The 14574-nt window shown below is 42.2% G+C and overlaps 1 protein-coding gene across 1 annotated transcript in view; it reads left to right on the top strand.

Moving 5' to 3' along the window:
- HTATSF1 (HIV-1 Tat specific factor 1) overlaps window positions 1-14574 on the top strand; it is a 56136-nt gene that overhangs the window by 13982 nt on the left and 27580 nt on the right. The window contains exons 3-6 of the mRNA XM_077490424.1: window positions 2288-2335; window positions 2437-2591; window positions 7328-7491; window positions 12466-12562. Coding sequence (XP_077346550.1) covers window positions 2288-2335; window positions 2437-2591; window positions 7328-7491; window positions 12466-12562 — 464 coding nt within the window. The remainder of the gene's footprint in view (window positions 1-2287; window positions 2336-2436; window positions 2592-7327; window positions 7492-12465; window positions 12563-14574) is intronic.

The raw sequence follows: 14574 nt of genomic DNA, 5'->3' as shown, positions 1-14574 counted from the left end.
TAATGTTTTTACGTCTTGGCAGCACATCAGAAAACCAGACTATGAGGACTGTTTGTCTACGTTGAGGTTCAGATTTGGGTCTCTTCCCATATTTGATATATTGGTTTAGCTAGTCACACTCAGGCACACAACATTGTTGTCTATGCTTGTGTCCTTTCTGTCTAAATCTATTGTGCCGTGCCCACAATCTATGATCATTTTATTTGTGATATTAATAATGCATGTATCACCTTTTTGTATTTCAGCCTTCTTTTCCATGGAGGGGCCAGGAGTTCGGGCTGCAGCTGTCACATGTCAGAAAACCTTGACCACTTGCATTCAGGGATGCCAGAACCATTTCCTAGGGTTGAAGCCCTGTAGGGTTATGGGACACTGGAGGAAGGGGATAATGAATCGCCCTGTTTAGTAAGAACTTGGAGAGTTCTGTTCAGAGGAGTATTAGGGCCTGAGGATGAAGTATAAAGATGTATACCCGATCGAATAGGTTTCGGCTCGGTGCATGGCCTTCATTTTGCCCTTTTAGCAAAACTAGACATAGCAATATGGGTAGTCTACTCCTGCTAGGGACTTTAATCTCCTGAAGAAGGCTCTCAGGCGTAAGTAAGGACATAGATTGGGCGTGCCTTAAACCCAGGGTTCAAGCTTCTGTTAATCTATTTCCCTTAAGTAGGCTTCCCTTTAGTCTTTTGCTGACATAAAGATAAAAAGGAAGCAGTTTTATTTCCCTCAACAGGATAGTGTTAAGACAGGCCCTCTTATTGATTAATGTAGTGTCCTTGTCTTACACAGGTCTCTTATTTATCTTTTTAGTGGTTCTAAGTAGCACCTACAGGCATAATAGGCCATGGTTGTTAGATGTGTGAGATAGGCAACATTGCTAACCTACAAGTTTAACATGTTTTCTGATTCCATTTTTAAGAGCCCATTTCACCTAGATACTGCATCTGAAGCGGAAAAGGCAGGAACATCTGTGGAGCAGACCTGCAGATCAGCCGCATGATCCAGCTAAGATGCCTTCATCAAGCATATGAGCGTATGGAGTGGAGGTAAAGCTCACTACAGAGCCAAGGTTCGCCAAGAGGGTCTTGCAGTGGCCCCACCCTAAGGTAGGCCTGAGGTACTTGTTTATCCTCTCAGGTGTGCCGTCCTGGAAGATGACTTGAGAAAAGTACCAGTTACTTACCGGTAACTGTCTTTCTGGGAAATCTTCCAGGACGGCAGGCCTACTTCCCGCCCGTTGGAGGAGGGAAAATTCTAGAACACTAGAAGGTGAGTACCTATGAGGAATGATTTCCCTTGTGAACCTGGTTCAGGAGTTACTTCTCTACAAACTGAGGATCAAGGGGAAGGGTGGGGACTTAAAACAGCTGTCGATTGATTGTGTTTCCTGTAGGGAGGAGCCTCTCATCTCTCAGGTGTGCCGTCCTGGAAGATTTCCCAGAAAGACAGTTACCGGTAAGTAACTGGTACTTTTTTTTAGAAAGTGGCTGCGGGTAGGTTTAGAGTTAGGCTTTAACAATTTAGGTGTTAACTGAAGCTGTTAAGACAACTGTCAGTACAGAAATACAGGAGCTGCCATGACTTTGAAGCTGCATGCTCCAGGGAGGGTTTTCATCCTTCTGTGGTTATGCACATTTCCTGGTCAGGGACCATGCTTTAGGCCCCTTTCACATTGAGGTGTTTCTCAAGCTCTACAGCGCTAAAAATAGCGTCTTTATAGCGCCTGAAAAAAACCGGCCCCTTTCACTCTAGTGTGAAAGCAATCTGGCTTTCACACTGGAGCGGTGCGCTAGCAGGACAGTAAAAAAGTCCTGCTAGCAGCATCTTTGGAGCAGTGTATTCACCCCTCCTACCCATTGAAATCAATGGGGCAGTGCAGCCAGCGGTGCTTTGTGGGTGGTTTTAACCCTTTTTCGAGCTATGAGTAAGCACTACTGCCAGTGCGAAACGTCAGCCTTTTTGTCTGCTGTGTTTGTATGTTTTTTTGATGTGATTTTATGTTAAATAAAGAAAGGCGTTTTTTTTTTTTTTTTTTCTCAAGAGTGCGGCAGTGCAGAGTCTACTTTCGTTTGTTTAACCTTTTTCAGCCACTAAAACGAGAGTAAAGCGGTGCTAAAAATAGCGCCGCTTTACCGCCGACGCCCGCACTGCCCCAGTGTTAATGGGGCCTTACACTTTCAATAAAGCTAACCTAAATATAAAAACAAAAAACAAAAAAAAAAAAAAAGTTGATTTGTTAAACAATTTTTGTGCTGAACAGCTAATATCTTTGTTGTGTTTTTAACAGGCTGGTTCAACGTGGACGATGGAAGAAACACCAATGTATATGTTTCAGGTTAGTGCAAAGGACATTTTGTTTAAAGCAGTCTGCCGTTTACCACTTTTTTTTTTTTTCAGGCATAAACTTATCATTGTTTTTATATGTTCTCTTGGCAGGGCTTCCTTTGGATCTGACCTATGATGAATTTATCGAAACCATGTCAAAGTGTGGAATCATTATGCGGGATCTGCAGACCGAGGACTTTAAAGTAAAACTGTACAAAGACAAGGATGGGAACCTGAAAGGTGATGGCTTGTGTTGCTATCTCAAGGTTAGTTTTGGGTAACTATAAGCCTTTTAGAGGTTGCTGCAAGGGCTGTGTTAAGATATAACTACTTCACTAGGGGTTACCCTCATTCCCAACCAGCCCTTCTGTTTTTATTGAATGCTCCCATGTATACAGATACTGTGTCGGGGGGGCGCGCATGTGAGGGGGTTTGAATGAGAGAAAAAGTCCACTCCCTTGAAGGTTGGGGTGAGCAATAACAACTAGGCCTCACTTAACACTGTCTTTAGTAACATTGTAGGAATATTCCAGTCAGGCTTTGAGAAGTATGTAAATGTACTACACATACAGCAAGGACATTATTTAACTTTAGCCAGAGCTTTAGGGGTCTTTCACACATAATGTCCATTTTTGACAGATTCTGTTTGCTCAGCAGGGATTGCTCTGTTGATCTCTGCTCACTGTGCAGGGACGGACCTGTCAGATCCCCCGCTCTTCGATATGGGGGATTGAATGAAAACGGAACCGCTTGTCCGATTTCATCCGATCCACCAGACTGGTGGAAAATAGAGTTTCCATCCGTCTGAATTCAGTGGATTGGAGCGGAGCCAATCAGATGTCAGCACACATATCGCCGCTGACTTTCGTTGCTTCATAGAACTGTATGGAGCGTCCGCTCAGGTCCGCCTACAAAACTGACAGGTGGACTTGAACGGTCCACGTGTGTGAAAGGGCCTAACAGTTTGCTTTTATCTATGAACACCCCTTATCTGCATAAGCAGTTGTTTTTTTTTTTTTGTTTTTTTTTTTGGTTTGTTTTTTTTAAAAGGTGAACTAACCCTTTAAAGAGGTTTGAAAGTGAAACATTATTCTGGTATACAGGACAAAACAGGAAACACACTGCAAGAAAAAGAGGGTTTGGGACTCAAAATGATGTAGATCTGGCATGGCTAGTCAATGTAACAAGACATGTTTTATTCATTAAAAAACATGAAATAGCAATATGAGTACACAGTATAAGAAAATGGTGCATCAAAATTGTCCCAACGCACGTTTCGTGGTTTCCTACCACATCAGGGGCGAGTGCTCCAATGTCTACAAAAAAGCATAAATAAACAATATGATCCAAAGTTACACCCAAACACAAGGGAGACTATATATGTAAAAGGAGGGGAGAAATAAACTTATCTCACTAAGTACTTGCATGTCAATTAAGTCTAGACTATGTGAACATGAAAACTGATGGCTGCTAGAAATGCCCATCTCGGGAGCTGAGGAAGGGCCCCGCAGGAAAGCTGGACGCACATCATGATCCCCAGAGAAAGGGAAACAAGTGGTCAAAAAGAAAACCATTTGGGCTCCAATGCTGTAAAAGTGAATAAATGAGGTAGACTATAAATATAGGAATGTGTATTATATCATTGAACAATAGTGAATGGAGCCCAACACCAAGATAAAAAGTGGATACAAATGAAGTGTGAAAAAAAAAGGGCATACCTGCTCAGAAGAAAAGGAAGACTGTAGAGGATATAGGAAAAATGATGAAAGACAGCCAATGCTGTCTTCAATCAAACACTAAAATGCATAGGCAGAAAGCCCAGCCAGGTGATTACCTAAAGCTGTGACGGAAAATACCTTTGCCAAACCAGTCATTACCTTGTAAAAGGAGCAGTGACTTCATCACTGGCATGGACATGGCCTATCCAGCAGGCCCCATCCACTACAGGCTGCCTGCAGACAAATATAGGAGGAGAATACAAGACCAGTCACCAAGCACAAGGAGAGAGGAGCAGTGACTGGTCTTTATTGCAGAAGCTCCTGCACAGAAGCCAAGTTTTGTACTGGATTGCTGCATGGATCTGGAAGAAATGCACAAAGCACACCAAGATTAACCCTTTGGAGCTAGCGTCTGTTGGCCCATTAAGGGATTTAGGATGCTGGGGGTGGGGTTTAAGATCATTTGACCGCCGTGATTGGCTGTCATGATGGGCACATGATTGGAAAGTTGCTGATCGCAAGCAGCGATTGTGAACTTTCCATCAGCTGCCTTTAAGTGTACCAGGAGTCTGCAGGGAGCGTACTTTTGGCATAGCTGTATTTTCCCTAATGAGCGCAAGTATGCGGCTGCTCGGCGTCAAGGCCCACCCACCAAAGGGCCAACATGTGTATGTGTATGTGTATGTCAATGTTGTAGGTGTGTCGGGACTCTACAGGTTAAAGGACCACATAAATAGCTGCAGATGGACACCTGTGGCAAGGAAAGCGCCCTGAGGCGATTCAGTTCGTATAGGTAGCGCTATACAAGTCAGTCATTCATTCATTCATTCATATTTGGGTACTGTCAGCGCATAGGGGTTAAAAAAAGGGGCAACATGCCTTTTTGTATTTCAGACAATAGTTCCTTATCCCCAATTTAAGCTTCTAGACAGTATAGCAGCGCTATTAATAAAATGTGATGGTGTATAATGTGTATTAATCATTATATCTACATTGCATTGCTCTGTGTAGCACTGAAGTAATAGAAATGGGTTGACGATCAAAAATATTTGAACTCTGGTTTTAGTCGGGGGTGTATGTGGTTATTATGGAGCCCGCCATATTTATTCCTATTAAACAAGAACTGAAGTGGTGCCCATAAACAGACAGGCAGAGGACAAACGACCAGCCACAAGTATTGTCTGTGATTATTCCTGCAACTGATCTTCCCTTATTACTGACCTGTTATGCCTTGTTCTGCACTGTCTGTTTTGGAGGGAGCTTTCTTGGTTGTAACAAGCTTCTTCTTTTAAAGCCTCCGGCAAGAATAAGTTAGCAGAACAGTGGTGCCTTAGATCTTTTATATACAGCTATGAGGCTGGAAGACACAGAAGCCCCCTTACATACCAGACATTACTTCTTCTTTTTTTTTTTTTTTTTCTCAGGAGAAATTTAGGGAAAAATTGAGTGCAAAGGGTACTGCTTAGTCGCCATTCACGTTTTATAAATATTCTTTTACCTTCTGAGTTTAGGTTCACTTTAAGCCCTCTTTCAAGTAGTATGCAAAATACTGACCTTGGAAAAAAACAATTGCTAATATACGTTTAAATATTCTTGTCGTGTGTGTGTGTGTGTGTGTAGTAGTGGACAGTTGTCTTGTTAAGGACTTATGTCTAACATGCCTCGACCTTCAGCTGTGTTATTTCTTTGTAAGCTAGTTAGTGGATCCCGTTGATATATTGGCCTAGCCCATAAAATGGCCACCTCTGTTACAGTTACATTTATATAACAAGTACACTTCAAAGGGTTAGTCCAGTCAAAACTGATATTTCAAGTTTTTGGTAGATGTTGCAGGGTTAATGGTTGCCTTGTTACACCAACACTCCTCTGTGTCACCCTTCTAGCTTAAAGTGGCTGTAAAGGCACAAGGTTTTATACCTTCATGCAGTCTATGCATGAAGGTTAAAAAACCTTCTGTGTACAGCAGTCCCCCCTAATACTTACCTGAGCCCCTCTCAATCCAGCGATGTCCATTAGAGCCTTGCTTCTCCAGGGACTCGCACTCCTGATTGGCTCAATTGACAACACTGAGTCAAAAGCCAATCAGACAGAGGGGGTGGGATCGAGCCGCAACTCTGTGTGTAAATGAACACAGCCGTGGGTCAGGAGCGCACCTGCTTGGATGCCACCAGAGCAAGCTGCTTGCTGTGAGGGAACCTAGCAGGAGGGAGGAGCGCCAATGTGGGACCCGAGAAGAGGAGGATCCGGGCAGCTCTGTGCAAAACCACTGCACAGAGCAGGTAAGTATAACATGTTTGTTATTAAGAAAAGTTACATTTAAAAAAAATTGCTAGCGAGTAGATTCTCATGGCAGAAGAGGTTTTGATGCTGATTTACCAAAAGGAGTTGAGAATCTTCACTGAATAAATTATGTCAGTATTCACTTCAATTATCCAATCGTGTGAAAAGAAAATGGCAATTTACTTTTATCAGCACACAACTGGGTATTTAGCAAATTAGCCCATGTATAACTGAGATGAATAAGCCAGGTAAAAATGTCTCCCATGCACATGTGCAACAATTGCAGTATTTGTGGCTGGAGATAGATGACTCCGAACCAGAAAAAATAAATGGCTGTGCCAGTAACAGTGACGAGAGAGCATGGACCTCACATTTCTTCTGGGGGACACTAGTTAAAGTGGGAGTATACCCAGTTTCAAAACACACTTACATCCCCGGCATGCCGGAAATGCTAACGTTCACATTGGTTGTGCTCTCAACCAAACTTTCAAACCATCCATTGGCTGGTGTCATAACTGATCACATGTGCAGCATTATGGCAGTTGAATTATTAGAGGCCAAGATGGCGGCTTCCTTGACTGAAAACTATAGAAGGGTTTACTTCCACTTTAAGTTCTGCTTCAAATTGGGAATGTAGGAGAACAGAAGGAAATGCTCATTTACATTGAAGCTGGCCATATACCAACTGAAGTTCCCTACTGAACTGGCCGCATTTTGATCAGTGTGGCATTCCCACTCAAATGAAGTTGATCACTTGATTGACTTATGTCAAAGTGAAACTTTTTCTTGATCTGGTGATGCTGTCAGAATACCCATGCCCTTTTAGGGAAGGGATGGTTCCTTCATCCACCTCATTTGTGTGTGTATAAAGGAAACTGCCCTTTTTTTTGTTCCTTTCCCTATTTAGCCTGCTGTGTAAACAGCTTTAGCTTAACTGAATTTTAGCAGTATGATTTAGTATATTTGCTGGTCATGATGTAAAACACTTGTGTTTTTCATTTTAGAAAGAATCTGTTGCGCTGGCTTTAAAAATCCTTGATGATTATGAAATCAGAGGATACAGACTTCATGTTGAAAGTGCAAAGTTCCAGCTCAAAGGGGAATATGATGCATCAAAAAAGAAGAAGAAAGCGAAGGACTACAAGAAGAAATTGTCACAGCAGCAAAAGTATGCAGAATCTTGTGTATGGTTACAACTTTTGGGTACTTATAGCAACACTAACTTGTACACCCTTTTTATATGTGCTTTAGAGCTTTGCAGAGGACCTGGGAATATATTACAAAAAATGACTGATTGCTAAATGAGAACCCTACAGAAATATGTTGGTCTCCAATCCAAAATGTTGAATTGCAGACCTGCAGGAAGCATACAGCAAGATTAGTAAATCTAAATTCAGAAATTGGGATCTGCGTTTTTTTTTGTTTTTTGGGGGGTTTTTTTGTCCATTGATTTAGAAATTATTGAAGCTACTAGATTAGCATTTCCAGAAGTTGGTCAGCAATGCATCTAACAATTTCTATCAGGGCAGGTTTTTAAACTACCGTATTAGTTCCCAAACTATTATACTTCCTTTATTGTCTACTTTAGGTACTCTATGCACATTACTTTTTCTGCATTGACAGTCATAGCTATGGAGAAATGAATAGTCTGATGACGCGTGTAAAGTGATGTTTTTATATATATATATATATATATATATATATATATATATATATTTTCTCAACCTAAATTTTTCATAATCTAGTTGGCTGCTTGTGTAACTTAGCTAAAGGACTACAGAACATAGCTGTTGGACCTAAATCTATTTCCATATAACAAGTGTTTCCCCCAGGTGGGTGTCTTTGCTGATGAAGATTTGACTGTCTGTTAGCATTGATTCCATAAAAATCTACTTACAGTATTTATGTTTGAGCCCATATTTCTAAGAACAAGGTAGTGCAATACATTTTTCCTGCAGTTTTCCTGCTTGTAGGAATTAATATACTATTACAACTATGCTTCTGCATGTAGTCAAAAGTTTAATAATGGTAAATAAGTTGACTAACAAAAAGGATATTTAAAGCGATTCAAAAGTCTCTACTATCATTCATTTTTCGTACATCACAGAACGCAGAGCAGGCTTAATTATTCATGAACATCTGGGCTATGCACCACCATCAAGTGAATTAACACTGGCAATCAAAGACAGGAAAGTCCTCCTCTATATAACTCCACCCCCCCCCCCCCCCCCCCCCAGGGAAGCCTCCATTTTTATTTTTTCCATCAGTGTCAAAGAAGAAAGATTCTACAGGCTCACGTGATGATTTGCCTCAAACTTTGTTTGCAGTTGACGTTTTGAAAGATTCTATTTGGCAAATGTCACACACGGGGCTTCTTGCTTATCACGTGTGAATTTGGCTCAAGAGCGGGGCCTGAGGAATTGCCCTGCAAACAGTTGTTGACAAGCTTTCCATTCCACAGGGAACGCTTGTTTGGGACAGAATTAGAGTACCCTTAAGGAAGAAGGGTAAGTAGCCAACCCGTAGGGCAGCAACGAACAGCTCAGTCGTCAGAAGCTACATCTGCACAGGAATTTGTCAATCACGCGGCTCATCCTCTAGGGGAAAGCGGCAGGACCAATTTCACAAACAAAATTGGACCATCTAAACCGAAGTCTGATTTCTCCTTATAAGGAGGCGCCCTGGTTGTGGAGGGGGGGTAGTATGCTGGCATTTGCAGAGGCACAGTTCAGGAAAATATCAGCCGGTGTCTCAGAAGTTACAAGTTGGAATTTTGTGAATTCCCGCCTCCGTGTTGCATGCGGGCAAATTCGCTCAAAAGATCTCTGCTTTTTCAGTCTCTTCATCAGTTTTAATTGTAGGTGGTAATCGGGCTTGTTCCCAAGGGCGAAAAATTTCAAGGATTTTATTCAAATCTTTTCACGGTTCCCAAGCCGGATGGCAGTGTATGTCCAATTCTTGACTTGAAGGGGCTGAACAAGTTTCTTTGTTTGACGCATTTTCGAACAGAGTCCGTGCGAACAGTGGCTGCCATTCTACAGTCAGGAGAACTTCTAGCATCCATGGACCTAAAGGATGCCTATCTGCATATCCCAATATTTCTCCATCAGAAATTTCTCAGATCTTTCATAAAAGACCATTATCAGTCTGTCGCGCTGCTGTTCAGTCTGGCGACTGCCCCATGGGCCTTTTACAAAGGTTCTGGCTCTTGGCTTGGGTCTCTTAAGGATTCAGGGGTGTCCATTCTCGGGTACAAAAACAACCTGCTGCTCAGAGAACAGTCATTGCTGTAAAGGTTTGGAAAGGTTTGGTTGGATTCTCAACTGCCAGAAGTTAGTGTTGCTTCCAACCCAGAGACTGTAATATTTTGGCCTAGTCTGGGATACAGTTAAGGCAGGGGTTTTTCTTCCCCCAGAAAAATCTGTGTCCTTGAGAGAGCAGATGACCTCACTCAGGAAAATGTGGTATCCCTGAATTTTATTTTTGAATGGGGAAGTGCCTTTTGCTCAGTTTCACTCCACACCTCTGCAGCTGAATACTGTCAGCTTGGGAAAGGAGATCTCAGTCTTTGGACTCACAGATGTGTTTGTGTCCCAGTGTCCTTTGGCCACTGCATTGGTTAATGTTGCCATGGACGTTGGCTTCAAGAAAATTATTTCTTCCCATCTTTTGGAAAATAGTGTCGACAGATGCAAGTCTGTCAGAAAGGGAAGGTGTGTGGGATCATCTTTTAGTACAAGGGGTGTAGTTCGCACAAGAAAGGATGTTGCCCATCAATGTATTGGTGCTACAGGCTATTTTGCTTTGTGCTTCTGCATTGGTCAGATCCATTACTGGATCTTCCCATGAGGTTACAATCCGACAATACTACGGTTGTGGCATATGTCAGTCATGAAGGAGACACCAGGGGCTGGAACAGGTATGTAAGGTTGTTACCTGGTTGTCTAATCACACCTTTACAAATTTTCAAAAGGCAGATGTAACTGCCGCAGGAGATGCTGCATTTGGTCGCAGTATCTTGAGGGCCATGGTATAACTTTGGGCCTTGCGACTGTGGCTGTTCCCTCCCCTTGGGAGCAGTCCTTTGGGACATGCCAGGTGGTCATGATTAATTAAGCCTGCTCTGTGTCCCATGATGTATGAAAAAGAAAACTGGATTTTTGTCTTTCCTGTTAAATCCATTTCTTGGAGTAAATCGTGGGACACAGAGGTTCATCCCCTTTATTTTTTAGGGGCATTGCTTGCTACAAAAATGAGACTTCCCTAGGGGGGTAGTATTTGCCAGTTTTCATCTGAAGGTGGCGCATAACTCAGGTAGTCATGAATAATTAAGCCTGCTCTGTGTCCTTTGATGTACTCAATGAAATCGATTTTACAGGTAAGACAAAAATCAAGTTGTGTGTTTTTTTTTTTAAACTGTTCTCGTTTTGCACAGAGCAGCCTTAATCCTACTCTTCTGGGGTCCCCCACTGGCACTTTCCCACTAAATGCCCCCATAGCAAGCTGCTTTTTCTGAAAGCACTCATGCATGCTCACTCCCGGACCTGCTCTGTGTCCATAAGACACAGAGCCTGGCTTATCCCTGCTCTCTCCCCACTAGCTATGTTTGACAGCAGCAGGAGCCAATGAGGGGAGAGAGAGCTGAGGAAGCCTCTGCTCTTGCGCAAATCACTTAATCGAGATCAGGCTTAAATATTTGGGTGGGTGGCTGCTTAAAGAAGGTTCTTTACCTTAATACACGCATTAAGGTAAAACATTTTCTGCCTTTTTAGAACCAATTTAACTTATTTTTGAAACATGAGACATATAAAATCATAAATGTGCGTTGATGACAAAATGGAGATTGCCAAGGATGTGATGTATTTAAGCTTGTAAAACCCTACCCCTCCCACCATCAGAATTAATGCTTGTCCCCAGCACTATGTCCCATGCTCCGGTGCATGTTTATCATCCTTCCCTTTGAAAGCCACCAGCCACCACTTAGACCCCTTTCAAACTGGGGTGCTTTTCAGACGTTTTTGTGCTAAAAATTGCACCTGTAAAGCACCTCTCAACCCACCCCAGTGTGAAATCCAGAGTGCTTTCACACTGGGGCGGTGCGCTTGCAGGACAAGGAAAAAAGGCCCTGCAAGCAGCATCTTTGGGGCGGCGCAGAAGCAGTGTTTACACCACTCCCAAAATGCTCTGCCCATTACAATGAATGGGCAACGCTGCCAAAGTGCCACAACATGGGTGCTATTAACCCTTTCGGCCTCTAGCAGAAGTTACAAGCACCCTGCTAGTGTCCGACAAGCACCCCTATAACAGTGGTAAAGCGCTGCTAAAACTAGCGGCGATTTACTGCTAACGCCCGCACCACCCCAGTGTGAAAGGGGTCTATTGGTGAAGTTGGTAGCTGTTAAGCTGAGCTCTCGCTTACAGCTCAGGTCCCCACTATTAATCAGGAACCAATCGGCATGGTTCCTGATCATGTGATGCCTATGGCAGCAATGACATGGTGATCACATGCAAGCTGGAGGCTTCGTTAAAAAGAACATCAAGCTTTTAGCTTGCAGATGGAACACTGCTGCCTTCCGTCTGCAGCACCTAGCTTTGTTACCACAGATTTACTGTGATAAATATTAGATTACAGCAAAAATATAAAAAACCTTGTAAACCTTGGTTTTTATGTGAACGGTGGATTGCTTTTGAGAGGGTATATGACAAGCAGCCCACTTACCTGTTTTTACTACCTCCCTCTTCCCCCAACCATAAGGGTAAACTAAGCCTTAGTGTGTTAGTAATGCATTAACCTAGTGCAAGAAATCACATTTCTGCTTCATCAGGTTACAGTGGGCAAACCTGTTAAATACTGCTCTTTGGCTCACTTGACTCCGCTGAGCACTGTAGAACATTATATATTTTGTTATATTTCAGGCTTTGGAGACATGACTTGAATTGGAGTACCTGACAATAACAGTCAACTGTCCTACCAGGACATGTCATCCCTCTCCTTCTGAACTTAGAGTCCCCAGTTCTGGAATAGAATGCAGTTTGGCCACTGGGGGCAGTAATGAATCATATATTGAAATTGTACCTGACTATAACGCGTGTTTCTTTAGCTTTTTTGTGAATGTCACTTTTGTTTTTCTGTCCCACATAGACAACTAGATTGGAGGCCGGAAAAGAAAAATGAATCCAGAAAACGTCATGAAAGAGTTATAATTATTAGGAATATGTTTCATCCTAAAGACTTTGAGGTGAGCAAAAATGATTTATTACCACATTTTGGTGTTGTCTTCTCTTATCTTGTATTATTTTCTTATCTGCTCTTATCTTGTAAATGGTAAACTTAGACCTTCTGAATGCCTTTTGGTCCATGGGGTTTTAGCCATCTAAAAAAACAGGTGTTTCAGGTATGTGTAAATGAGTGAAAGCAGAGCTCAAAGAATAATGTCACACAACAGACCCTAAGATGGCCATACATGGCTTTTTTAACTTTATTTTTATTTTTTTTAACTGATCTGATTTCCCCATCCACACATTTAAGGCAGATTGGGAAATTCCCCCTGCTGTGTTATTGTATTGACAGCGGGACCTTCCTGCCGTTGGAATACACTGATCAGCACTGCATAAGCTGATTGAGTGGAAATTTTCCAATAAGCCCGTTCAAGAAAAGGGATTGATAGATCAACTTCTCATGAACGGGCATGGCCGTGGCCATACATGGATCGAAATTTAGCTGGTTAATGCTGAGCCGGGTGAGCTTTGATCGATCTATGGCCATCATGCAATTACTGTATGGCTACTGGAGATGTCAGAATCCACTGTAGTAGCATTCGCTACTTGTCCTCTTCCAGAGGGGTAGGGAGTGACTTCTCTCTGCTGCCAGAAATATGTGCGTTAGGCACTCCTTTACCCCTGCCACCCAGTAACTGCCTGTTTTTGTCATTGCATACTAGGCGGGCTCTGATTTGGGTCCTTTTTAACACGATCGCTTTTTCTGTAGGCTTGGACCAAGGGAAGGGCTTATGTTTTCCATCCTTCCTTGGTTGCTCCATACTAGCTGCCTATTTTCACATTATCTCTGAGGGGGCTGCAACTTCTTTTCTTTTTGTACCTCTACACAGTTTCAGCAGAACACAGTAGGAGCGCCTATTTGTGCCCAGAGGTTTCAGCGTTTTATATTTATCATCCTCTCATTGAAAAAAAGGATGTTAAATTATCTATTTTTGTTTTGTAAAAAAAAATATTGCCATGTTTGTATTTTATAATATACAGAATGTAGAGTACCAACAACTGCTTTACACAATGTTGGCCAGTAGAGGTTGCTGCTGCTTTTTAAGATAGCCAGAGTCTTACAAAACAAAGGATTTTGTCAAATGTTAGAGACTGAATTCTTAGATATTTGCTGCCAAATGGACTACTAGTAAAAAAGATCGTAAACATGAAAATTACTTTTTGATTTGAGAATTAGTTTTTTTCACTTTAGTCTATGTCTAATTGTAGCTTAGGCATTTGTGATGTGCATTCTGTGAGCGCTTACCACTTCGTGTCTTTTCCTGGGCACAGCAATGGCCTTTTTCCATAATGCAGTACAGATAACATGCTGACTTACAAAGTGCAGGGAAACCATAGCCATCTGATTTCAGGTTTCTTCCTCTGAAAAATTTCAAATATTGCTCTTTGCAATAGAAGACTGTGAAAACTTACAGTTGTGCTCATAAGTTTACACACCCTGGCAGAATTTGATTTCTTGCCCATTTTTCAGCGAATATGAATGATGAAACAAAAACTTTTCTTTTACTTGTGGTTAGTGTTTGGCTGAAGCCATTTATTATCAATCAACCGTGTTTACACTTTTTAAATCATAATGGCAACAGAAACTACCCAAATGATCCTGATCAAAAGTTTACATACCCTGGTGATTTTGGCCTGATAACATACACACAAGTTGACACAAAGGAGTTTGAATGGCTATTAAAGTGGTTATAAACCCACATGGGGGAAAAAATAAAAAGACCTGCAAGACAAAGGCATAATGAGTTAGTATGCATAGCATACTAGCACATTATGTAATACTCACTTGAGATTGAAGCCCCCCGCTGAGGCGGCAACATTTCTTCCCGAAGTCGAGCGTGGGAGCTGCCAGTAATGGCACACTCACTGAAGCAAATGGCACATACATTCCATTGCTTCGGTGCTCTGTCGGCACATGCAGATACAGGGGATATCACTTAAATTGTGCAGGTTTAGGAGATATCCAGGGTAG

Source organism: Lithobates pipiens, unplaced genomic scaffold (assembly GCF_037356315.1).
Source record: "Lithobates pipiens isolate NorthernLeopardFrog02 unplaced genomic scaffold, aLitPip1_a1.2 Scaffold_1, whole genome shotgun sequence".
In the NCBI taxonomy this organism is placed as follows: Eukaryota; Metazoa; Chordata; class Amphibia; order Anura; family Ranidae; genus Lithobates; species Lithobates pipiens.
Note: the sequence above shows the minus strand (reverse complement) of the source record. Positions and strands in the feature narration are given on the sequence as shown.